Source organism: Talpa occidentalis, unplaced genomic scaffold, assembly GCF_014898055.3.
Source record: "Talpa occidentalis isolate TD23 unplaced genomic scaffold, MPIMG_talOcc4v2.1 talOcc4.6, whole genome shotgun sequence".
NCBI lineage: Eukaryota > Metazoa > Chordata > Mammalia > Eulipotyphla > Talpidae > Talpa > Talpa occidentalis.
This window is the reverse complement of record NW_023604972.1, coordinates 122,115,502-122,141,120: the sequence shown is the minus strand read 5'-3', so window position 1 is coordinate 122,141,120 and position 25,619 is coordinate 122,115,502. Positions and strand designations below refer to the sequence as shown.

The 25,619-nt window shown below is 37.1% G+C and overlaps 1 protein-coding gene and 1 long non-coding RNA gene across 7 annotated transcripts in view; one reads left to right on the top strand and one right to left on the bottom strand.

Annotated features, from left to right (window-relative positions):
- The window catches only part of SPEF2 (sperm flagellar 2), a 135,907-nt gene that overhangs the window by 26,249 nt on the left and 84,039 nt on the right, over positions 1-25,619 (top strand). For all 6 annotated transcript variants that reach the window (XR_008549106.1, XM_054687922.1, XM_037529217.2 and 3 more), the window contains exons 5-11: positions 918-982; positions 2,793-2,979; positions 4,877-5,065; positions 7,510-7,697; positions 8,651-8,819; positions 22,521-22,740; positions 24,204-24,361. Coding sequence is in view for 5 of the 6 variants with exons in the window: in XM_054687922.1 (XP_054543897.1) it covers positions 918-982; positions 2,793-2,979; positions 4,877-5,065; positions 7,510-7,697; positions 8,651-8,819; positions 22,521-22,740; positions 24,204-24,361 (1,176 nt within the window). In the remaining variant the exon portion in view is untranslated. The remainder of the gene's footprint in view (positions 1-917; positions 983-2,792; positions 2,980-4,876; positions 5,066-7,509; positions 7,698-8,650; positions 8,820-22,520; positions 22,741-24,203; positions 24,362-25,619) is intronic.
- On the bottom strand, positions 990-20,416 carry LOC119260259 (uncharacterized). Its single transcript, XR_005128730.2, has 3 exons — positions 20,246-20,416; positions 15,894-15,946; positions 990-1,677 (listed from the first exon to the last, which is right to left on the bottom strand). It is a non-coding gene; the product is annotated as an uncharacterized LOC119260259 (long non-coding RNA).

Below are 25,619 nucleotides of genomic sequence, written 5' to 3'. Positions count from 1 at the left end.
ACTACTTTTTGATACTAATGCCTGCAGTCTCCTCTTCATACTGCTACAGTGAATGTTAATGATGTTTACTTGAAAGACCTAAGGGAAAAAAATAACAGCTACCATTTATTAAGCTTCTGGTATGTGTCAGGCTATGGGTTGACCACTTCATATTCTCTTTAACTTGTAAATAAATCTCGGCATTATTTTACCCATTTTATTGATGGGGAAATTGAGACTCAGAAAACTGACCTGTTTAGCCAAGTTCTCTGGTAAAGTGATAACTGCTGGTAAAACAGAAACTGACAAATCTCTTGGTTTTCTAAATCCATTGCAGTTTATGTAATTCATATTTCTTTGTTTTTTTAATATGAAAAAATCTTTTACTTGGATTCTAAAAAATACCACCCACAAAGGCACTTCTCCAGACCCCATTTCAGTAGAGTATTATATTCTTATATTTCACAGAGTTGACTAAATTAGGATTTGCAGTAGATAGTGGGTGAGCTAAAATTAATTTTCAGGGAGCAAATTAGTAATATAAATAGGATTGCATGAAAAATGTTTAAAATACCCAAGACAATGATTTTTAAAGAAGTAGTTATGTTTAAAAATGCTTATTTTGTTTAAGAGCATTACAAATAAAAATGCATGTTTTGACTCTGAGATTCTTCATTCTTATTACATACCTGCTGATGCACCAGAACTAGAACTTTAAACCGAATGATTCTTGCTAGACATTCTTTTCAATATGTTTAGCCTAGTCTGAAAGTAGCAAAGCGAAATTTTAAAAATATTCTTGAATGCAGCCTGCCATACCTTGCTTCATAGTTAGCTTGACTTCGCAGTGCATGCCACCTTTTAAACTTGAATGAATGGTCAGTAAAATATTCAATAGTTTTTGGTGGTGGAGAATTGATACTGAATTTTCTTTAAAGGATGTGGCCAATGAGATTAAGAAGTTTGAAGCATTAATAAAAAAGGATCTCCAGGCAAAAGAAAGGTGGGATCTCAACTATTTTAATAATCACAAAACTAACTTTTGGATATTTAGAAATACTTTACATGGAATTGCTATTTCAAAGATCACTTTGTTTCATAAAATCTTCATTAAGAGAGTATATAGAGGAAGATAAATGAGTTCAATAACAGCTTTTGTAAAGTTCAACAGGAGAAGTGGCTGTTATGAGAGATGAAGTCGTTCTTCTGTGTTGTGACCTAAGTCACATCCACATGATGCCTGTACCATGCTGTATCACATAGGGATGAAAACATTTAATAACGGACATGGACAAGACACTAAACCATCAAAATGGATGTTGATACAGAGATTGGAAGATATCATTGTGCTTGGCACTAACTCTGGTTGTGAAATTGTGTAGAAATTGTGTATTGCATAATATAAAATGCATGATCCCTATATGGCACAGCAACCTTCAACCTGCTCTTTACCACCAACCCAACCTGAACGTAGGTCTATGACTTAGCTTTAGAAATCCTCAAACAAGAGCGGGTTGCATTAGAAGTGTAATAGAATCAGAATGCAGGCAGTAGGGGATGTGTTGCAGTCCCAAGGTCACCACAAACTTAAGATCTTCCTTTTCTTTTGCTCCACTTTCCTGTTGTGTATTTCTCTTCTCTGAAGGCATATTCATGATATAAGATGGCAGCTGGAGCTCTAGTCATCTGGTCCATGTTCTAGATATCAGGAAGGAGAGAGAAAAAAAATGGATAACTTCAATCTGAAATAACTCCCTTAAAGAACATTCTTAGAAGTTCCACTTAACATTTCAGCTTCCATCTTAGTGGTCAGAATTCAGCTATATGGCCATCCCTAGCAGAAAGGGAGTCTGGGCAATGTAGTCTTTTTATTGGATGCATTGTTTTCCTGAAAAAAATTGAAGCTCTTTGAGAGTAAATGGAGGGAAATAGCAGAACCTATCACAGGTCCTTTCTCTGCTGAAGCCTCTACTTGCTCCTGCCAGAGATTTCCCACTGGGAGGCTCTTGATAAGCTCTCGATGCCCCCACTTCTCAGAGCAGTAGGCAGCTGAGCCCCTGGGCCAGTAACCTCTGGTTATGAGACGCTCATCTGAGACTCACTCTCTGTACTATAATATAATATGATCTATATAAACATGATTATTACTTCATTAAACATGCATTAACAGTTTTGTAAGAGTATTTGTCTCTATAAAAGAATTGGCTTCTATTTAGTCCCTACACACCTATTAATGTGTCCTTTTAAGGTTATAAGTTATGTTTTAAAGCCAAATGCATTAATAACTATAATATTTAGAACACTTATCATTGACAATATGAAAACTCTTTTCTTGGCAGTTAACATTATGGTATATCTTATACCATTGTGGTGTTATGTTCTGTTTTTAAAATAAAATATAAGAGATATATGCAGATGGGAATTGATTATTTGGTACTTATGTATATATATCTTTGTACTTACTATTGACTCGGAACAGGGGAGTAGAGACACTTAGAATCAGCAGGAAGAACAGGGAGAGGAATTTCAGAATCTCTGAATACAACGAAGATTATATGAAGTAAATGGACAAATAGTAATAGTTTTAGTAAGAAGGCTCTGCTATGGACCTCACAGAGTACAGAATTGGGGTGAGGCAAATGGAATCTATTAATAAGCAATGAGTGCCATGCTGAAGTTCTAATATTTGTTTTAATGCTTATATTAATATGTTAACAACGCATTCAAAGGAGCCTTCTTCTGAGGCTTTCCTCCATAGTCGTAAGTAGTGGCATGTGATTGCATTATTTTAAAATAAAGACTGTTGTTCTTAGTGCATCCAAGACTGCTTTAGACACAGCAGGTCAGACAACTACTGATTTGTTAACCACTTATTCGGATGATGACTACATTAAAAAAATCCAAAAACGTCTAGAAGAAGATGCTGTTGCACGAGAACAAAGGGAGAAAAGACGGAGGAGACTGTTAATGGATCAATTAATAGCCCATGAAGCACAGGAGGTATGATATTTACATGTTGGTTAAATAATAGTGCTAATAATTTTACAAAATCTAGTCTTTTATACACACGTACTTGTGTCTTGTGTATTCAATGTCTGCCACTCTGAATCAAACGTCGATTTTATGTTCTAACATCATGATAACAAATACACCCAGAGATACAAACCTAAATAAAACATCTACTAAAGAATCTAAAATTCAGTGATGGTCATACAACACTTTGAGTGTACATAATACCATTGATAACATGCTAAAAATTGTTGAAATGGTAAATGTTATCTGCATTTTACCATAATAAAAGCTACTGGCAAAAGCAAAATCTAAAATCTATGTCCACCACATATCTATTCGTATTTTAGATCTAAAAGTGAACTCCCCTCTCCTGTTTTGCTGATGTATAAAAGTGACAAATGAAAATTGAATATATTTAAGGTATACAATATGATGTTTTCATATATTATACATAACCAAACTAATTAACATATCTGTTGTATAGTTACCATCTTGTGTGTGTTTGGTGAAAATACTAAAGAGCTAATCTAGCAAATTTCAAGAAAACAGCAAAGTATTGCTAACTATAGTCACATTGCTGTACATTAGATCTCTAGAACTTATTATACGGAACCAAAACTTTATACCTACTCTTTGACCAACATCTCCCCTGAAAACTACTTTTTGCTCTTTGTTTTAGTAAGTATGACTTTTGTTTAGATTTGACATATTAAGTGCGATGTCCTCCAGGTTCATCCATGTCATCACAAAGGGCAGTATGTCCTTTTTAAAGGCTGAATAATATTCCATTGCAAATATACCCCATTTCTTTATTCATTCATCCATTGATGGATAGTTATTTGTGCATTTTGACTATTGTGAATAATGCTGCAATGAACATGAGAGTGCAAACATCTCTCATTTTATTTCGTTCTTTTGAATATATATCCAGAAGTGGAATTGGTGGAGTGTGTGATTGATAGTTTTATTTTTATTTTTTTGTGGAACCTTGTTTTTTTCCATAGTGACTATTTCAATTTACATTCCCACCAGTAATATACAAGGTTTCCCTTTCCTCTACATCCTTACCCATGTTTGCTGCCTCTTGTCTTTTTGAAACTAGCCATGCTAAGATGTGAGGTGCTGTCATATTGTGGTTTGGGCTTGCATTTCGCTGCTGATTAGTGACATTAAACACCTTTTTATATGTGTGTTGACCATCTGTTTGGCTTCTTTTGAGAAATGTTCATTTATGTCCTTTGCCATTTTTTAATTGGGTTATTTGGGATTTTGCTGCTGAGTTGACTTTCTTATATGTCTTGGATATTAACCAAATATTATAGCTTGCAAATATTTTACTCCTTTTTGAAGGTTGCCGCTTTACTCCATCCATGGTTGCCTTCAGTGAACCCAAGCTTTTTAGTATGATGGAATCCCATTTATCTACTTTTGCTTTTGTTGGTTTTGCTTTAAGGTTCATATCCAAAAAAATCATTGCCTTGATCAATATCAATAAGATTTTTCTTCTGGTAGTTTTATAGTTTCATTTGTATGTGTAAATCTTTAATCCAATCTGTGTTGATTTTTGTGTAGGTTGCATGAAGGATACATTTTCATTCTTTTGCATGTGGACATTTAGCTTCCCCACCACCATTTAAGAGACTGTCCTTTTATCACTGTGTAATTTCTGGGTAGTTATCCTAGGTCCAGAGATGTGATCGTGAACAAAAATAACAAGAAAACTGCTCTCATTCTCTCTTGGGAGTGAATCTATGGCAGACACATAGGAGTGTGAAGGGACAATGAAGGTGAAAGGAGTCTTTCCCACGTTATTGGTATATAAGCTTCTTGGCCCACTTTGGATGTGGCCTTGACAGATAACTGGCTCTTGTGCTGGTGGTTGCAGGAGGCTTACCGGGAAGAGCAGCTGATTAACCGGCTGATGCGACAATCCCAGCAGGAGCGCAGGATTGCCGTTCAGCTCATGCATGTCCGGCACGAGAAGGAAGTTTTATGGCAAAACAGAATTTTCAGAGAAAAACAATATGAAGAAAGACGACTGAAAGATTTCCAGGATGCTCTTGATCGAGAGGCGGTAAACATCTCCTTTAAAAATCTTTCTAAGTTTAATATTGTTCCTTTCTACCAAGTCAAGGCAAACCAAGTTGTGTTTGGTTGCCAGTCACTTAATAAGAATTCATTTTATATGATCTTTCTCTTATCCCTACTCTGTGGGAACAACAGTGCCTCTCCAAAGACTGGATGCTACAAGTAACTGAGTATTTAATGTTTGCCTTCAGTCTTTTCATGTCCATGTTTCTTTGGTCACTTCCTTACTTGAAACTCTCTCTTCAGATTTCTCAGGAGTGACTCACAGAAACAATGCTCACTGGGTTCCTGTATTTTGATGATGGTATGTGCCTTTAAAAAAAAAAAAAAGAACAAAACAGTTTTGCTATATAAAAATTCTTGGTTCATGTTTTCTTTCCTTGAAAATGGTGTCCTATTTTCTTCAGGTATAAGGTGTTGCTTTAAAAAAAATGATAAGAACTCTGATTTTCATATCTTTGAGTCCATTACTCTGTTTTTTTTTTTTTAAGGTGCGTAAAGGTGTTTCCTTTTCTTTAAAGTCCTCTAAGTTTACAAGAATGGTAGTGAGTTGGTTTTTCTCAGTGAAGATTCTCAGGCAATGAGACTAGGTTTAAATGCCTCCTTTTAATAACACAATAGTCTTTAATATATAATCCCATGCTTTCTAATAAAACAATATTTCCCAGAAGCATATTGTACTATTCCTCCCTCAGAACTACAATAGGTCATTTATCTACGGTATTCTGGTTCATTGCAGTTGAGAATGATATATAGAAACTGAGATCTGGGTGTGAGGTATACTCCTAACTACTATGGTGTCAAAGACCCTTTATAGCTCTGAAAATCATAATATCCAGTTGTTTATTCAGTACATTAGCATCTATTTTTATAATATTTATATAACAATGTATAATACTTGTAAGCATTAATGTATATAAATACATCAATAAAAATATATATGGGTTCTAGTAACCAAAATAGATTAATTTTATGCATGGATTATATGAATCACTTATTTATTTCCATTGGGTATAGTTCAAATTTATTCAATCCATTAGTCTAGATTGGATTGGAGAGACATGAAATCCATGTAAGTGGCATTTTAAATGTTGTTACAAGTGTTTTCTGAACTTCACACTTCATGAAGCATGCCACAAAGCTGACTGCCTGAATTTTATGTTTTTCCCCTGAAAACAGGGCTCACAAAAACAATGCAACAATACCAAATTCTGATCTAATTCCCAAACCAATCAAATGTGCAGAATTGACTTTAGAGGTGACCCAGCACAACCCTGTCCCCAACAAAAATAAAACAATAACAAATGAATCTCAGCCTTCCATGCATTCGGTCCTTTGGGGACCATATGAAGAGAAATGTTTGCTCTGAAAAGATGATTCGATCAGTTTTTCTGTAAATACAAGATCTTATTAACCTATCACCTTTTCATTGAAGAAAAGAAGGCTGGGGGCGTGTAGGATGGGGCTCCTGCTTGCTCAGGCTTTTACAACTAGAACTTGACTTCAATGCACAGATACAATTTAATTTGACCTCAGCTCCTCCAAGGCCCACATTAACCTCCATTTTACACTCCTTGGGTTAAGTTCCAGGAGGCAAGTCTTGTTTGTAAAGCATGTTAGCACAGGATAGAATTTCTCAAGTTGCTGCTATCACTATTGGAAATGTAACATTTGGTCTTATGAATCCCACTAATTTGAGTATTATTTTGTTACTCTCAGCTTGTCTGAGCTGAATTTGGCCTTTTCATTTTGTGTGAAAAAGGGTATCCTTGACAAAATAACAATGCCAACCATGCAGAGGATGAGGACAAATGATTTAATTATTTCATTACTTTCTGCTGAAATTGACATTTCTATGAATGAATTATTATCAAGTTATTCAGGACATAATAGCAGAAGATTTTTGTCATTGTCTAAACACTAACATTTGTTGGCAAATGTGTAATAGCCTCAATCCAGTATTAGAGAATTTCCAAAATACTTTGAGTATTCTAAAACTCCCCCACTAAAAAACAAAGGCCATACCGGCCAGAGCAGTCATGGAATTTGTCCAAAGGGATCTGGCACAGATTTGTCTGTTTCTCCCCAAATCTGTGATCCCCAACTCTGACTCTTTGCAACCTGCAGACTCAGTACCTCTTTTTAAACATTTAAGATCCAATTTATCATTAATCTGCATTGGGCTTTTTCCAGCTACAACACTTTTCTTTGTACTATGTTTTGGTGACTAGCTAAGGGTGGAATGTTTCTAATGTTGTTTTTGTCAGCGCACTAGTTCATAATGTATTAAGAAGAAGGTGTTCATCCCTGGTGTAAAAAAAGATTTTTATATATCTTGAGATTTTTCTTTTTGGCTATTGAGATGATGACATTATTTTCTTTTCTGTTATCACATAATTATACCTTCTTTAAAGTATCTTTGTCTTCTAGGCTTTGGCAAAACAAGCCAAGATTGATTTTGAAGAACAAGCCCTAAGAGAAAAGGAAGTTCATGAACAGATTGCTGTGGAAAGAGCTCAAGCCCGTTACAAAAAGCATTATTCAATATGTGCAGAAATTTTGGATCAAATACTTGATTTGTCTACTAAAGTAGCAGACTATCGAATGTTGACAAATAAGTGAGTGTTGTTTTCATAATTGACGCATTAGAGATATACAGAGAATGCAAAAAATGAGATTGTAGACACCATTGATTGTGAAGTAAATAAGATTTTGAGGGCCTCCCCTGGTGGTGCAGGTGGTTGAGCGCCGCGCTGTGAAGCTATCTGCAGCCTCTGCAGTGCGGTTCGATCCCAGCCGGCTGGGGAGAATCCCACATGGTGCGGCAGACCTCTCCTGTCCTGTCTCACCTGCTGCTCCCCTCAGCAGTGTATTTTGTCAGTCTGCATGTTCTGTTCCCCACTCTGTCATGGGTGAATCCTCTCACCCTCCTGCGCCTCTGGTCTGTACCCTGGTTCTTGTATAAATAAATATTTTTTAAAAATGAAAAAATTAAAAAAAAAAGATTTTGAAAGGTAGAAGTGTCACTGAGTTGTGGCCTCATGACCACATCAGGCAAGCTTCTAGGTTCTTTTTACCTTGCATCGCCCAGGCTGAATTGTGAATATTTTGCAACATAAAAAATATGCCAATGGTGCAGAAAAAATATAGCCCCAATAAAATCCTGTCCCCTCTAGCCATAGGACCAGTGAAGGAGCAGCTTAGCAAGCTAGAAAACTTTTATTAGACAATAGCTTTTAGGCAAAATGTACTAAGCATTTGGATTATTTCCTGATTGCACAGCCATTTACCACTACAGCTGCATATCAGCATGTAAGTTTTATGATAGTGCTTATTATTTTTAGATGTACTGTTCTTTGGTGCATAATCAAAAAAATAAAATTGGATGAACCTGTGATGTTATTCAATCAAGCCTACCAAGTTCCAGACATTTTACTAACCATTAGGACTGTAATGCCAAATGAAATCTTTGGTCTCAAATAGCAGACCCTGGAGAATGAATATAATAACAGGTGTATATTTGACTAACCATTGATTCATCTCTACCTTCTTTTTTGCTTTTCTGCCATAGTCTGATTCCACATAAGATGATGCGTGATTGGAAGGAACTGTTTTTTAATGGAAAGCCTATATATGAACAAGCCTCTATTAAGCACCTGCAAGCCAAGCCCTCAGCAGAGCAACTGACAGAACTGGATAAAAGGGACTTGCTAGACAACAATGATTACAAAGAATATAAGGTACACTAATATGGCTAATTAAAGAGGATGCAACATAACAAAGGTTTTTTCTTTAATATTCACTTTTTGATATTTTATTTTATTCTTATTAATAAAGGGGCATTTTATGTCTGCATCTTCCCTTGGTTTTAGTTTTTATTATAGTTTTAATTTGATCCTTGTTACTCCCAGTAATATTAGAAAAGTGGTCTGAACAAAAAAACCAAACAATGTATTGTCTGGACAATAGATTCGGAATTTTTTAAATGTCTTTATTCATTAGCATTTTTCTTTATATGTGCTATCGTATCAAAAACTCTTGTTCAAAGGCATTTCTTTAGCAATTTACATAATTAATATATTGTTTTTTATGGTAAATGGAAGAGGTAGTCTGAGTTTTATGAGTAGCATAGATTCAAATAAAATTTTATTCAAAGGTTAGGAAGAAAGTATTAGGTACCAATTGTGCTTTTTAAAAGAGTTGCTGAAAAATCCTTTAGATAAGGCACCGGGATTGGCACTCCCACTACTAGCTCTGAGACTCAGGTGACCAGTCCCTCGGTGCTGGGTTGACTAGACCATTAAAGGATATATGTGCATATTTATTTTATATGGTTGTGGGATATACTAGTTCTAGTATGTCAACCTAAAGTGTAATGCTGTATAATAAAAAGCTTTGATAATATCAAATTATTTGAAGGTATTTCTTTCCATTGTAAATTTAAAATCATTTTACTTAATTTTGATGATTCATGGAATATTTACTTCTAAGTTATTTCTTAAATAGTTCTATGTACTTGTTCTAAATCAGAACTAGTAGTCTGAAACAGCAAAGATTTGTCATTCTAACTTTTTTTCTTGTTTGGGAAATCACCACCACAAGAACATACTTCTCTTGCCCACATCCTGAAGCAGCTAGTACAATTCTTTTGCAGGAAATTGTAAACTTTTATTAGGAGTATGTAAACATCTGGCCATGCAGTTAATTTTGTGTATAGTCTTGGATGTTTTAGAAGTGAAAATAGTCGAGGATTTCTCGTAAGTGTTTATGCTCCAGTTCTTTTGTCTACATAATGGAAAAGATAGCATTTATAGGTGTTAAGAGATACTGTAAGCTATCCAATTATCACTCGCTATTATTATAGCTTTGGTCTCTTCAGGAACATGTTAAATATTCTTGTATAGAAGTGAAAAAAAATAAATATTTCAGTCCATGAAAGAAATTATCTGACTTAAATGGACTTTTACAAGAGGCAGAGGACATCCTGGCTTAGCTAAAGGAAACAGTTGTATATATTTATCATTGCTGAATTTGCTCAGGAATTTAAGTCTTTCTGGTAAATGCAAATCTTAGAAATTAATCCTCAAAAAGTTTACACTCTTTGCATACTTTATTAATGCCCATACCCACCATCCTGAATGAACTGATCGATATTCCTAAAACTTTTATGCCTATTATTTTAAAAGTTTGTTAGTGACCCATCATGCTTACAGTTTTTAACTATTACACCTAAAACATGTCTTAAAGACAATTTTTTGCTAATGTATACATCATATGTAACTGCCAAAATTTTTAATCTTATTCCACAACATTATTTTCTAAATGGTCACATTTGATTTATAGACTTTATGGGTGAGAGAGCTCTAGTCCAGGAATGGTGTGGCCATAAACAGCATCATTTCTCCTAAACAGGAGGTAGGAGCAGCATCATGCAACAGCCAGACTCATCTGGAATTTTCAGACAATCACCACAGGAAAACAATAAGTTTTCTAGTGAGAGTGGAAAGGAGCCCTGCAAATCCAGGCGGCCATGGGCAGCCAGCTAAGCCAGGAGCCCCGCTGCTCTAGCTCAGCTGCCAGCAGCACAAGCCGAGCCCAGCAGTCAATGGTTTTCCATCCTGCAGTGGACTCTTTCTGGTCAACCCCAAACTTCCACAGACATAAGTCATTCTAATGGTTCTTACTGTCAGATGACTCACAATTCCACAGCACTTCACTTTCACATAAACTGTACACTAGCAGCTATCTACTGGATGAGTTTAGCAGTTACTAAAAGTTGGCATCCAAAAACTAAAATTAACTCATTGCCATGGTTTTCCGAAGATGCACATTTTTCTAAGAAGTCTCCACCACAAAGCATTTAGCAATTTGCTTAACTCTACTGTGTGTGCCCACAAACAAGATGGAACGGGAATCCCTACAATTGGATGAAGGATGGCTTGTGTCCAAGTGCATCATCTGTATTGGTCATAGTTTTTAATTGCTGCTATTTTTGTCTTTACTGAAAATCAAACTACTACTGTTGAAGTTCTGGACCAATTTAGTTTCCTATGGTTGTTGGATTTACCCTACAGTGCGTGTTGTAATACATATTTTGCCTTATGATTTTTCACTAACTAGAATTTAAGATGTTTATGTTTTGATTTAACATTCATTATTCTTGTTACTATAATACATATATAACTGCCCCTGTATTTGCTTATACTATGACATTTATCATCACCAAGTATTTTCCCACAGGCAAATAAGAATATGGGACTTACTGACCCTGGGTTGTTTTGTCTTCTAACATAAGTCTCATCTGACATGTTTGACTCAAAGGCTCCAGATACTGGCTTGTTCTTCTTCTCCAACTGCAGACTTTGGTGTTGATCCTGTGACTTTCAAGACTTAGCTTCTCATTATGAGCTTTTTTTTTTTAAGATTTATTTATCTATTTATACAAGTACTGGGCACAGTCAGAAGCGCAGGAGGGTGAGAAAATTCACCAGAGCCAGAGCGGGGAACAGAACAGGTAGTCTGACGAAATACACTGCTGAGGGGAGCAGCGGGCACAGCAGGAGAGGTCTGCTGCGCTATGTGGGACCCTCACCGGCCAACCAGGGATTGAACCAGTGCTGCAGAGGCTGCGGACAGCTTCGAAGCCCAGCACTCAATCACTGCGCCACCGGGGGGTCCACCAGCTGAGCTCTCACCACCTTGCTCCCTGGCTTCCCATGATTTGCCTATTCTGCATAGTTTTTTACTGTACCAATTCTATTATAGTCAGAATTTAAACTGGTTAGCTTGTATCACTCAAGCAATACCACTGGATAACTGAACCAAGCACAGCGATACATTTTAATAGATGATTGTTACAGGCATGTAGGTAGATATGTATTTTGAATGTATAGGATACACATTCTATTAGTCAACCCAGAATGTCATAAGAAAATACTGTAGACTGGGTGACTTGAATCATAGAATTTTATTTCTCTTATTTCTGGGAAGTCAAAAATGGAGTTGGCAGCTGATTTGGTTCCCTGGTGAATGCCCTTTTCCTGATTTGCAGATGGACACTGAGTCCTCAGAGAGAGGGAGAGAGACAGAGACAGAGACAGAGAGAGACAGAGAGAACACACTCTGGTCTTATCCTCTTGAGGATACTATTAATGCCATCATAAACATCCCACCCATATAACCTCATCTAAATATAATTATCTCCCAAAGACCCCACTTCCAAATGTTATCGCATTGGGAATTTGACCTCAGTGTTCAAATTTTGGAAGGACACAACATATGTGTTAGTCCACAGCATATATGTTTATTCCACACACTTATAAAATGTTTCAAAGTGCAAGTATCTGAACCCTAACCTCAAATGAAATTGCTTGTTTCGTTGTCTCATTTGTTTCTTGCTAAGAAAGAAGTCTTAATTTAAAATACTCTTTCAACTATGAATATAGGATGTTTATGTCTTTTCTTTTTAGATATGCAAGATATCGCTTACTTGTAAATAGAGTAAGCATTTGCTTACATGATGAGAGCTGAGATAATGCAGGGCCAATCTACTTTTAAAATTCTACTAAAAATTTTGCTAAAATACAAGCATTTCAGAGATAGGTAGCAAAGACATGATTAGCCTCCAGAATAGGAGTTAGGAAAGAAGTTTGGTGCTAAAAGGAGTGCTCCCAACTGTCATTCTAGTCCAGTTTTTGTTATGCATTTTACAGCTGCAATCTCTTCATGTGCTTAGAGTTTTTCCTCCAACTCCTAACTTCCTTCTGTAATGCCAAGACTCACTGGCTGACTTTTTCAGGCTAGACTTCATTGTATGGCTGTGTCTTGGTGGGGTCACCAGTATGTCCCTGAATACTGATTCAAGGTAATCATGAATAGTGATATTAACTTACAAAGCTGAATATCAATATAAATATTTTTAAAGGGAGATAAAGTTGCCCCCAGCCCATGGATGACCAGAAAAATGGTTGTCTCATAACTCTTGTGGACCAAGGATTTCAGAGAGCTGGAATGATTTAGGCCAAATGTAGGACTTGTATCTATGGGGTGAGGAATGGAAGGAGAACTTGGGTCGTTGAAAGGGTATTTCGCTTCAAATTGGAGCCAAGTAGAATTGGAGATAAGCTGAATTCATTAGAGAACCATTGTAGGAATAATTGAATTGTAGTATTAAGTTTAAGGCTTTAGATCAGAATTGAGAAGTTTACAGAGCCAAAGAATTGGCACCCAGATTGAAATGGAATGAAATGAAGGACGAGAAGGACACAGTCCAAAAAAAGAATCCTGGATGACTAACATGAATAAGATTATAATCAATGCCCATCACTCATTTTTATTTTATTTTAATTTGCTCTTTTTTATTTTTAAGATTTATTTATTTATTTATACAAGCACTGGGTACAGTCAGAAATGTGGGAGGGAGAGAGAATTCACCAGAGTCAGAGTGGGGAACAGAACAGGCAGATTGATGAAATAAAGTGCTGAGGGGAGCAGTGGGCATGGCAGGAGAGGTCTGCGCACCATGTGGGACCCTCGCTGGCAGCCAGGGACCCTCGCTGGCGGCCAGGGATCGAACCAGCGCTGCAGAGGCTGCGGGCAGCTTTGCAGCCCAGTGCTCAACTGCTGCGCCACTAGGGGAGGCCCTAATTTGCTCTTGATCACATTCATTAGGGAGAAGTCATTCCTCTTCCTCTTTTGCCTGGGTGGGTCCAGGCAAAAAAAGGATAGTCAAGGCTTCCCTGGCTTCCCCCCACTGATTTTCTGGATCATTTCCCACCTACTCTGACAACTGCAGATGCCAGCTACTGTGCATATCCTGCTTCTCTTCAGTCAATTCCCAGCTAGTATTTGAGTGCAGGCTATGAGGATCTGAACTCTAAAGCTATGTCTTAGCATTCATTGGGTTTGATAATCTCAAGAAATGTGGATGGTAATTGCCCATGGCCAACTTGAATACCTCTCCAAAAATAAGCACAAGGTAGATGGAGTCTGTTGCCCTGGGTTGTCTGTTTTGACAGGCTAGAATTTAATATGTCTGGTTTCATTATATTAAATCAGGGAAGATTGGGGAAGGCTGTGGATAGTACAAATGTGATCCACTATCTTAATAAAGGTTATCACTGAATTAGGACCATTATTCAAATTTCCTGATAAGCCAGAATTAACCATCAATAGGCATTGGATACTCACAATTCTGCTTCTAGCTGAACTAGACTTTAGTTCAGCTTGGGGTTCCAGATGGCAGGTCAAGTAGAAATAACCTCTGCCTTTCCCTCATTACCATGGTTAGATTTGTAATTTCTGGAAATAAAGCTAATGTGGCCAGACTCAGCACTCTGGCACAGAGGGACATGGAGCTGCACTTCCTCTCTAGTGGTTCACGTTTCCCACCAGTGTCAGTGAGAGATGGGCATCTCCACCCCCTGCCTCCTCTGGGGTCACAAAGCCAGACTGCCAGCTAAGGTGTAGCCATGTGGCTAACCAAACTTTGACTTTGAAACGCTGCTAAAATCACTCAGCCTGGCCAGTTCATCTTTTGAAGCTGTTCTGAGACCTTGAAACTGGGCTCCCACACAGAGCCCACTCAGTGACACCTCCTGGAGGAGAAGTCAGAATTCAGTTGTACATCAGCAATCCACCCCCTCGGCTCTTCCTCCTTGTCAAAGCGGTACATAGCGAAGTCAGTTCTTTCTGTTGGAACGTGTCTGTCAAACTGGCCCCAAAAAGTGGTCAAGAAACCTTACAGTAAAAGGCAAAAGATTTATATGATCTGAAGAGAAAGAAAAAGAAAAATACTGGATGGTCTCACTCATAACAGGAATTTAGAAAACCTAAATAAGGGAGCAGGAAAAAGACTAATTATAATAAAGTAAAAATCAAAATCAACAAGCAACTATAAACCAGAGACACACTACGGGGAGGGCAGCAAGAAGGAGGAGGGATTAGGGTCAAAATAAGGGGGGGTGGGAATTATATGGGGAATATAACCAAGATGAAAATGCATACATTGTGCAAAAATGAAAAATGATGTAAAAAATATATAAAATAAAAGAAAACCTGTAGTACTTCTAGGTGACATAAGCAAATCTCTCCATCCAACAGAATGTCCCAACAGCTTTTCTGCTTCTCCTGAGGCTACTGGGTATTTGTCAGAATTTGTAGGCAGTTCCTTCAAATTCACTTAGGGTTTTTGAGTGTTTGGGATGAGAAAGCCTGGGAAGGAAAGGTAAAGAACAGAGGTTCTGGAAGTTACAATGTTTCCCCTTGCTATTTCCCTGTGGCCTTTAGGCCTTTTTTTCTGAAAGCCAAATTTCCCAAACGTAGTAACTGGAATATAGCCACTGGACTTTCCATGTTGCCATAGTAATAGATGTGCTTTTATACATTTCTGATTCACTCTGATAGGAGACAGGATAAACCCAGAGTGAGCCAGAAGAGCTAGTGTTGGAGTTGAGTTCTTAGAACTGATAGTTTACCTGAAGTGGCCAGAAGCAGGAAGAGGCAGAGGTAGGACTCAAGCCAAGTCCTTTGAGCAGGCCAATGTTCAAAGCTGAGATTGGGTGAGAACCAGACTAGAAAATGAAAACAAAGCCAACATTTTGGAACTGAGGCAGAACTGGAACAGAACAAGACTGAGATTAAAGACTTGGAAGCAAAGTGAGGGCGCCCTGAGCAACTGCCACAAGCAAAGCTGGAATATTTGAAGTTTATTATTATTATGTGCCAGTTGTGTGTACATGGTTGGGTCAACCTAGTTTAGGAGACCCAAGGCAAATATCCAGGTCACAAACAGCTTGCCACAGAGCAAATCTTACCTGCCCATTCGTACAGGCTGTTCATGGCCCCTCCAGGACCCTGGCAGAATTTTCTAAAATGTACCAAATTTACAAATTATTAGAATGTATTACATTTTAACTGGGATGATTTTTACTGTCTAAAAAGATGCCTTGATTTAATATAGAAGTTCTCTCAAAATTAAGCTATAAGCCCTGTATAAATGCTTCTGGAATTAGCTAATTGAATACATGCTATGTGTATTCTTCCTAACTTCTATCTGTGGGGTGGCCCTTCCAGATCTTGTTGCAAAATTTAGGATTGTGTTGCATCTATCTATCTTATTTGGGGACCTAAGTCATCTTTGTACTTAATCAAAATTACTAAAATTTAATATCTATATTTACTCCCATATTCAGTTGCCATATATTGAGCCTATACTACTGATTGATTCATTCATTAATTAAATCATTAAATATAGAGTGCCCATTTGTGCCAGCACTCTCAGGTATTGGGGTTGAAAGCTGATTAAGTTAGAGATCCACTCCACCCTGTGCTCATAGATAGAAAAGCTTTCCAGAGTATTCAATGTTCAGCACAGATAAACACAGCAGGTTATAGGGTGTGTTCAAAGGGATGAATTTCCACAGAAGAGTGGATGTCAGTTGGTTTAAGGTGATAACTCAAAACTGACTGGCTACTGTGAACTGTGTGCTTAAATTTATATTCCCCTATCACTGTATTTTCTCCATGACTTCATTTCATTTTAAGCACATAGACCAAACTAATGTCAGGATGTATGCTTTGGGTATTATATGGTAAATGGAATTAATCAGGCTTTTTGCACCACTAGCCTCTGTGGCTATCACCTGTGTCCTTGATGGTGTTGATGCAGAAGGTGCTCGGGAGTGTGACACAGGGCACACATGCCTGATTGTGGATACCTGATTGTGTATGGGTGTGGGCATGCATAAGTGTACACACATGAGAGACTGGAGGCCAAAGATATAGATAGGGATGGTTACCAGAGGACGAGTGATTACAGAAGAGGTGAGACCACAAGAAAAGGCCCCAAGAAAAGGCCAAAGAGTCAAGATTCCTGGGGGACTGGGAAGCTTGGTTGCCTCCCAGATACCTCCCCTCTGCCCCATCACTGCTGCCCAGCCTATGCCTGCCTCCCTGCATGCCAGCCTCCCTCCCTGGTGTGCCTGTGTAACTGGTTCTCTGAGTGCATTAAAGCCTGAAAAATCCACTGAGGGCTCTGGAATTCTCCATCCATGTGCCCGGATTGATAGTGAACCTGCCCTGTGCTTGCTAGCACTAGAGGTATCCTTACTAAGAGTACCTGTCTCATCAGAAATTTTCAGTAATGGCCAAAGTTGTTGATCATGACTATATCTAAAAAATTTTAGGGAAAATGTGTAGATGATCTAATGAATTTGAACATTATAGGTGGGCAGTTGGTGTGTGCCTAGTTGAGACATGATTTTCTAGACAAGATGCTTGCGCTTGAGTTAACAAATTACCTCATCTTCCACTCCCTAAAACTTCACCTTTGGATACACCTAAACTATTAGCTGGTCTAATTCCCAATAGACCTGAAGTTTTATTGCATTTTGAATAATGATAATCAATAGGATGTTTGAAAAAAAAATTACAGGGATTTACAATATGAAAAAAAGACAAAACTAGTACAAAAAGCTATTTTCTAAGATATTTTAAAATAAGCAGCCCTTAACTAAGATATAAAAGCAATCACACAAATAATACCTAAATATATAAGTGAGCTGGATCTTTAAATTAATTATCATCAATTATGAGAAGTTGTGCCAAGAATTGTATTACTTTTTTTAAACTATACTTTGATAAATACTGTTTAACTCCCTGGGTTGACTCAGTATAAAATTGGAGGTTTACTCTTATCTACAGATAGCAAAGAAATAAATCCAAGATGATACTTAAAGACATGAAATCAGAACTGAGTGTTACTAGTGTCTTGTCCAATAACATACTCTTTTTGTTTGTTTTTCAAACAGTGAATTGAGACTAGATTACAAATAAATATATGGTCACAACAATTTTTTTTTAAAAAATTGGAAATACAAGAGAAAAACAATGCAATACAAGCCAAGAAAAAATAAAGCTCCTTACCAGTAGTAAGGAAAAGTATTTCATAAAGCTTTTTTTTCTGTTTGTAAATACAAATTCGAGATAACAGTGTAAAATGTATTTCTTACGGAAGGTCCTGGTAAAAGATATTTGAAAGTCTCTCTCTTAGAAGATGCAGTGCAAGTAGAAATTGTGCTCTAGGAGAAGCTGGGGCAGACATAGGGCTTCAGACCAAAAAAAAAAAAAGGAGAAATTTGGTGAGGTGGGTGAGCTGGTAGCCTTTAATAGCTAAGGAAAAGTTTCTCATGATGAGCATAAATGTAATGCCCCCTGGAATTTAAAGATTGGTGGTAAGCTACTGTAATTCCTGCTTCTGCTACAATAAGCTTAGTTGTGTTTCAAGGTGCCAGCTGTCATCTCCTCACTTGGAGCATGAAGCTAGCTACCGTGGATGCAGAGGGAAGGCAGCTTGGATGCCTTGGTGTGGTATAATTGTGGCAAGTCAGCGGAACTCTAAGAGGGCCATAGCCTCATTTTCTAGAGTTACCAACCCCCTGGTGTTTATTGAAGTCAGTTTATTAGAAGCTTCTTTGACCTAAGTTATAAGTTCTTGGCCCTAAGTTCTTTGGCCATTCTAGCAAGATATGCTGTCTGACATTGGGTTTTACCATATACAGGGAAAAAGATTGCATTTTAGTAAAACCCAAAGAAACTGGAAATTATCAAGAACAATGTAAGTATGGTATCCCCTAGGAAGCTTTTTTTCTTGGTGGAAAAGGCATTTATCCTGTCTTTCTGAATCCATCAGTAGTTTGAATATGAAATACTTAGGACCTACCATACTGGGAAAGTCTAAGACACTTCAGGTCATGCAGATGTTTGTAAATTCTGCAGATGTTTGTAAATCTATGAGGGCAAATATTGGATTGTGTGTACTTTTAGATTAGTACCACCTCTCTATAACAGCTGCATTTGAATGTCAGTACTAAGTATCATTGGCACAACACAATGTTATTTGTTTGTTGAATCTTGTGCTAGTGGCGTTCTGATTTTACGAAATGATGACTATCTCTAAAACCCAGATTCTGTTTGTCCAGGTTGATCAAAGTGAACCATGTCTTCCCCTTTCTTTAAAAGGGTAGATGAAGAAACTCATTTAACTTGGATCTTTAAAAGTAACATGAAATGAAAATGAGATACATTTGTTTTGCTCCAAGGGATATGCAGAGAAATAAACAGAATCTGTTGAGAAAACTATTCAACTACACCAGCAGCAGCCTCCAACCACATGGGCAATATTACAATCAAGGAGAGAATCTAGTAAACCAAACACATGGAAATTCTTAGGCATGCCCTGGAAGTGTTCACTTCAGCCCACATTCCAATCCACAGCTCCCAAGCAGATGTTGTCTGTAGTTTCTCATGATGCTTTTACCCATGACTAATAAGTTAAGAGAGTGACATATCAGTCCATAGGAAGAAGAAAGGTTTTATAGACTAGAAGAAAAAAGAATCTGAATTCTCTGCTGGAAAGCAGAATTTTGGGTGCATATGACCTGTGAAATAAGAACATGTGGATACCATGGCCCCAGGGACTCAGAATTCATTTTCTGGGAAGGTCAATGTAGGTCAATGAATAAAAACAGTTCTAGTGAATAGATTGTGACTTTTGGCTAAGGACAGAGTTCTGTTGACTCTTGACCCTGTTATAATTTCATGATCTCTGTGTTTAAATAAGAATTCACAGAGAGGGGCGGACCTGTAGGTGTTGGTGATTCTTGAGTGTTGCACTTAAACATCTTCTTAAAAAATGTGTACTGATGGTATTTTTGATGGCACAATAAACAGTATTAATATTAAAATATCTTAGTAATTATTCATCATATCTGCATGACAATTGATGTTAATCAAGTGCCACTATCATGGAGCACAACTACACAGAAAAAAAAAGTTCGTGTTTAAGCAACATTTGTTCCAGGTGCTACTTACCTAGAGAATCCTGAAACTAATGGTCAGAGGTCTATTTACAGTTACCCCTGATGACTAATAACTATATTAATAATTTCACACACAATAATCTAATTATAGGTCAAAAACTGTAAAATAGGACTTTGGCAAACAGTTCAGCTTCCTCTTCACCAATGAACTAGTAAAAATCTCTTTACCTCTTTTTAGTTAATGATAGTCATCATCATTCTGGTCTGAATTTCCCTCTATTCCCACTTTTCTGACTGCCTTTTTACTCATGTCCTTATCCCAAGTTGAGATATTTGCATTGGCTTACTCTTTTTATCCTTGGTCTTTTACTTAGAAATTTCATCAGTTGTATTTTTTAAGTGATTCTGTACAAATATAATCCACCAAGTCCTTGATCTGCCTTTCTCCCCAGGTGAGGCCTCAGTCCTTTTCCAACCATAAGCTTTCAGTTCTCTTCATGGTCGACATTCTACCCCCATTGTTGGCCACATTCTACAATTAAATCAGTGAGGGCTTTATCCTCACCTTCGTGAGGTAGCCTTGCATTTCTGCTGTGGGTTCTGAGTGTGATTTCTTCTGTTGGGCAGAGATGTGGGTGCTGTCCATCCTCCCCATGGTACAATTATGTACCTCCAGCAACAACCTGAGAATGACTTTAGTCATTTCAAGTCTGTGGTCTTGTAGGCTATTCACACAAACATTTCATTCAATATTTAATAGTTCCCTGAGATATTATTAACTTGCCGGATGGGAGATTGAGAGATCAAATTAGAATACAAAGCAAGCAAGTAGCAGAATAATTAACTCAGGCCATTCTGATTTAAGTCTCAGACTGTTTCCTTTAGAATGAGTTAAGTGACAGCTTAAAAGACACAAAATCATTAGAACATCGAAACTTTCCACTTATTGACCTTGGATTTATAGCCCTTTTATTTTAAAATAATATAATTTCTCTGATTTGATTTGATTAGTTTTTCATTGGTGACATTATATAAACTGTCATTTGTCTAATTAGAAGTGTAAACAATTCCAGTGAATGAAAGCAAAAGCAAGTAATTATAATACATTCAATAATTATGTACATCCATTAAGTATTTAGCTAATTTTGAAAAATACTTATAATTATTATGCACAAAATTATTAGGAAAAACCAAAGGCATTAAACTAAAACAAAACAAAGTTTATGAGTAAGGGGTATTTTTGATAGACGTGGCAGCAGTTATATTTATACGCTGATAAATTCTACCAATTTTAATTAAAAGCTCACTATAAATACTTTGCTTTTTTTTTTAAGATTTATTTATTTATTTATACAAGCACTGGGTACAGTCAGAAGTGTGGGAGGTGAGTGAGAGAATTCACCAGAGCCAGAGTGGGGAACAGAACAGGCAGACTGATGAAATACACTGCTGAGGGGAGCAGCGGGCGCGGCAGGAGAGGTCTGCACACCGTGTGGGACCCTCGCCTGGGGGCTGGGGATCGAACCAGTGCTGCAGAGGCTGCGGGCAGCTTTGCAGCCCAGCACTCAACCACTGCGCCACCAGGGGAGGTCCCATAAATACTTTGCTTTTTTATTTGTTTATTTTACTTCAAAAATACTTCCTTATCTCTTGTGTTATCATTTTATAAGTTTTGGGACCAAACAAGGAAAGCCATCTACACCATTTATCAAATCTGACAGTTTATATTAGTGAGTATGCATTTTTTTTTTGTCAGATATTGGATAGGAAAAGTATACTAATAAAAGAAAATGCAGAACATGGGCATATATTTATTTATATATGACATAGCATTTATATATATATATATATATATATATATATAAATGTGTCCTATGTCATTTAGAATATACATATTTTAAGGAGGAATATAAATTTAAATGCTAATTCTTACCTTTTTTGTGTCTCTTAATCATTTTTATTATAACAGTCATAAAGTGATGTTGAGCATTTCAGAAATTACAATAAGGCAATGTACTACCCCACCAATATTGAGTGAAAATCATGACTAATCTTTCTGTCACTGTTAGACAAAATATGGTGCATCACTGCTTTATTAAGATATATTTTTTCCTAAAAATTTGAATATTTCTTCAAAAACTCATTGGCATTTTATGCTATTTGGGAAGTTTCACATTCATAAATTTGTGACTTTTTTTTCTTTTTGTGTGATTACTTACAGATTTTTATGTATTAACACTAACTCATTGTCAAAGATATATGTTATACTTTTTCTCTGTTATTTATTTTTAATTTGTTGTGTGTGTGTACTGTTTTATTTTTAGTCAGTTTATCATTATTAATGCTTAACCTGGACCACAGTCTCAGTGCAATATAGCAACTTTCATAAACTGATTATTCAGTTTGATTCTTTTTTTTCTTTGATGTAGGAGGCTCATTCTTCTGCTCTCTAATATGAAAGTATTATTCATGTCACTACTCTTTTATATAAAATACTTAAAGTATTGATTGGTTTTTGTTTGTCATAATTGGGATTTACTTTCAATATTTAAAATTCTTACATGCCTAAATTCCACTTTTAAAAATATTTTTATTTTCCTTGTTTCGTTATTCTTTATGCAGAACATGGTTGGAGAGTGGGCCTTACCAGAAGAAATGGTTGATAATATACCACCCTCCAACAATTCCATATTGGGCCATGTGATTCACAGACTAATTGAAAAATCTCTTCCTCCTCAAGTTGAATCAACAGCGCTTCAGTTACCTTCATTTGGTATTACAGGGTGCTTATTGGGGAAAACATTTAGTGGAAAAACCACTGCACTAAAGTCTCTACAAAAAGGTAGAATTTGTGTTTGTTTTTCTCTTTTGGTTTTATATTGGTTTATTTCACTTATTGTGTTTGGCTTACTTGACAATAGCCATATATGGCTACATTTATGGAAATAATTACCTAAGAATCTACTGATATATTGGGAAACTCTGCCCTCAAAATTTTTCTAGCAGAGTGATGATATTTGCTTATTTTCTGAGTCAGGCACTTTTAGAGAAATAGAGACATAAACAAGGATTGCCCTAAACATATACGAGCTTGCTATATAATGACGATGCATGGTAGAAAGTGAAATAATATGCCTTAAGCTTTTCCTTATAGATTGTTCTCATTTTATCAACAGATGAAGTCAAAAAGTAATAATCTGACAAAAAGTAATCCACTTGAAGTTGTAAATATTTTAACTCTTTACATATGTTGAGTTTTTGCTCTCTGTTTAATGAGACGGGCTTTTTCTGTAGAAACTCTTTCAATGGGAAGCAAAATCACAGATTTCCATCTGTTTAATTAGTTTTTTTCAGAAATACTTGCCAACTCTTGTTTTCACTGGAAAATTCAAAATTATCCCTGAGGCCAGTCCATCTTGTACCATTCCAAGGTAGAAAAGAATAGGTCATTATTGAGATGTTAAAAAGACCTCCTTAAAAATCTGCTTGACAAAGGCACAATGATATACCAGTCAATTTTACTGGGATGAGTCTAATTAAATAATAATAAAAAAATCAAATGTTGGTGAGGGTTGTGGAGAAATTGAAATCCTCATACATTGCTGGCAGTAATGCAAAATGGTTCAGCCACTATAGAAAGCAGTTTGGAGATTCCTCTGTAAGTTAAACAAATCCCCTTTGACCCCAGTCATATAGCCAAAAGCACTGAAAACAGGTGTTCAAAAGAACCTTATACAGGAATATCCATGGCAGTGCTAGTAGTCAAACCAAAGTAGAAACAGTCCAAATGTCCATCACCAGATGAATGCATAGCAAAATGTGTTATATCCAAACAATGAGCTGTTATTCCATGGATAGAGGAGAGGAACTGATGCATGGTATAACATGGATGAACTTGAAGACATCATGCTACATGAAAGGAGTCAGACCCAAGAAGTTGCATATTGTATGATTCCACTGATGTGAAACATCCACAACAGGCAAATACATAGACACATAAGGCAAATTAGTTCTTGGGCCAGGGACAGGTGTAGGGAGGTAGAGGTGACAACTTAGTGGGTACAGGGTTTCCTTTTGGGTGATAAACAAATTTCTAGAGCATGATAGTGGTGATGGTTGAACACACTGTGAATGATCTAAGTGAATGGGTAAAAGGGTTAGTTTTATGTTATGTGAATTTTGCCACCATAATAAAAAGCAGCTTGATCCAAACAGCAGTGTTGTAGAGTGAAACCAGCACAGAAAAACAGTGATGTTGATTTCCTAATTAAAATACTATTAATAAAATTATCTTTTGTACTTTAGACTTTCCTATTCAGATACTTTCTATTGACACTCTTGTCCAAGAAGCTATCCAAGCCTTTCACAACAATGAAAGAGACAGTGACAGTGTGAACCAACCTGTTCAGAAAGAAGTGGAAGCGAAGACTCTGCATGTTCTGAAAGAGGCTGATGAAAGCCAGGCAAGTGCGATTTAATTTTCTGTATCTCATGTGGGAGAGAGTTGATGGAATGGAATCAAAGAGATCTTTTAGACCAGAAGTTGGTAAGCTTTCTGTAAAGATCCAGAGAGTAAATATTTTAGGTTTTTGTAGGCAGAGAGGCAAAATAGAGGATATCAAGTGGATTCTTCTATAACAAGAGAGAATAGCCCTCCTTTAACCCCCCACTCCCAACACACACACACACACCGGCTGGTTTGCAAGGTGGACCGTCCAGGGTGGTGTGCCTGCACTGTGCCCAGCTAGAGGCTGGTACTGGGGAGGAAGAGCTGAATTTGGGGAAGTTGGAGGGGGTGAGATGTCTATATTGAGGGGAGTTCACCAAGTCACCAACACCTGGAGCAAAATTCTACTGAGAATACCCCCCAGTGTTCAGTGGGAGGCCAACATTGGCCCTGGGCAGTGGCTGAGGAATGGATGCTTTAGGGGAGCATGGGACAGAGCGGGGTGTGTGGCTTGGTCTCCAGGTTCATATAACTATGCCATGTAAAGATACCCTAGCACCACTCAGCCAACCAGACTTGATCCATGGGCCATGGCTTTGATCTAGACTAGTAGATCTGAATTTGGTGGGTGGAAGGTGAGGAGAAGGCCTTCATATGGTTTACTTGCATCTTATTCCCAACTTTTATAGCAACTTGTTCCATCATTACATGAGATTCTAGGGCAGGAAATAGGAGCATATGGTTTCTTGTGAATCATGCTGTTGTCCAGCCCCTTCATTTTATAAGGGAGATAGTAGAGACCCTAAGCATGAATTAGTTTGCTTGGCATCAGAAAGCTTGTGACTGGACTGTGATAGGGACCACAGATTCTAAATCCCTTCCTTAGCAATCTCTGCAATTGAATAAATTAGTGTAGAATCCAATACAGATCATTTACATGGGCCACAAAATAAATACTATTTAATTATGAATTCTGAAAATATCCAGGGAAAATTTTCTTCATTGTGTGCTGCCTTTTCATCCATACTGTGGCACTCTTCATATTTTAGTCAGCAGTTTATAACCAATGCATGTGTTTTTTTCTTAATTTCCCTTATGCTATGACTATGAGCCCTAGGAGTATTCTTTCTAAAATGGCTTTCCGTGCTCTCTGTATCTTTCTCAGGTTCTACTGTATTTTTCAAAATGGTAGTTGCTGGATTTCACATAGTAATTGAAATCCACTTGAAAGACCGAGTCCACAAGAGTTACTATTTGTTTCCATTAGAATTATC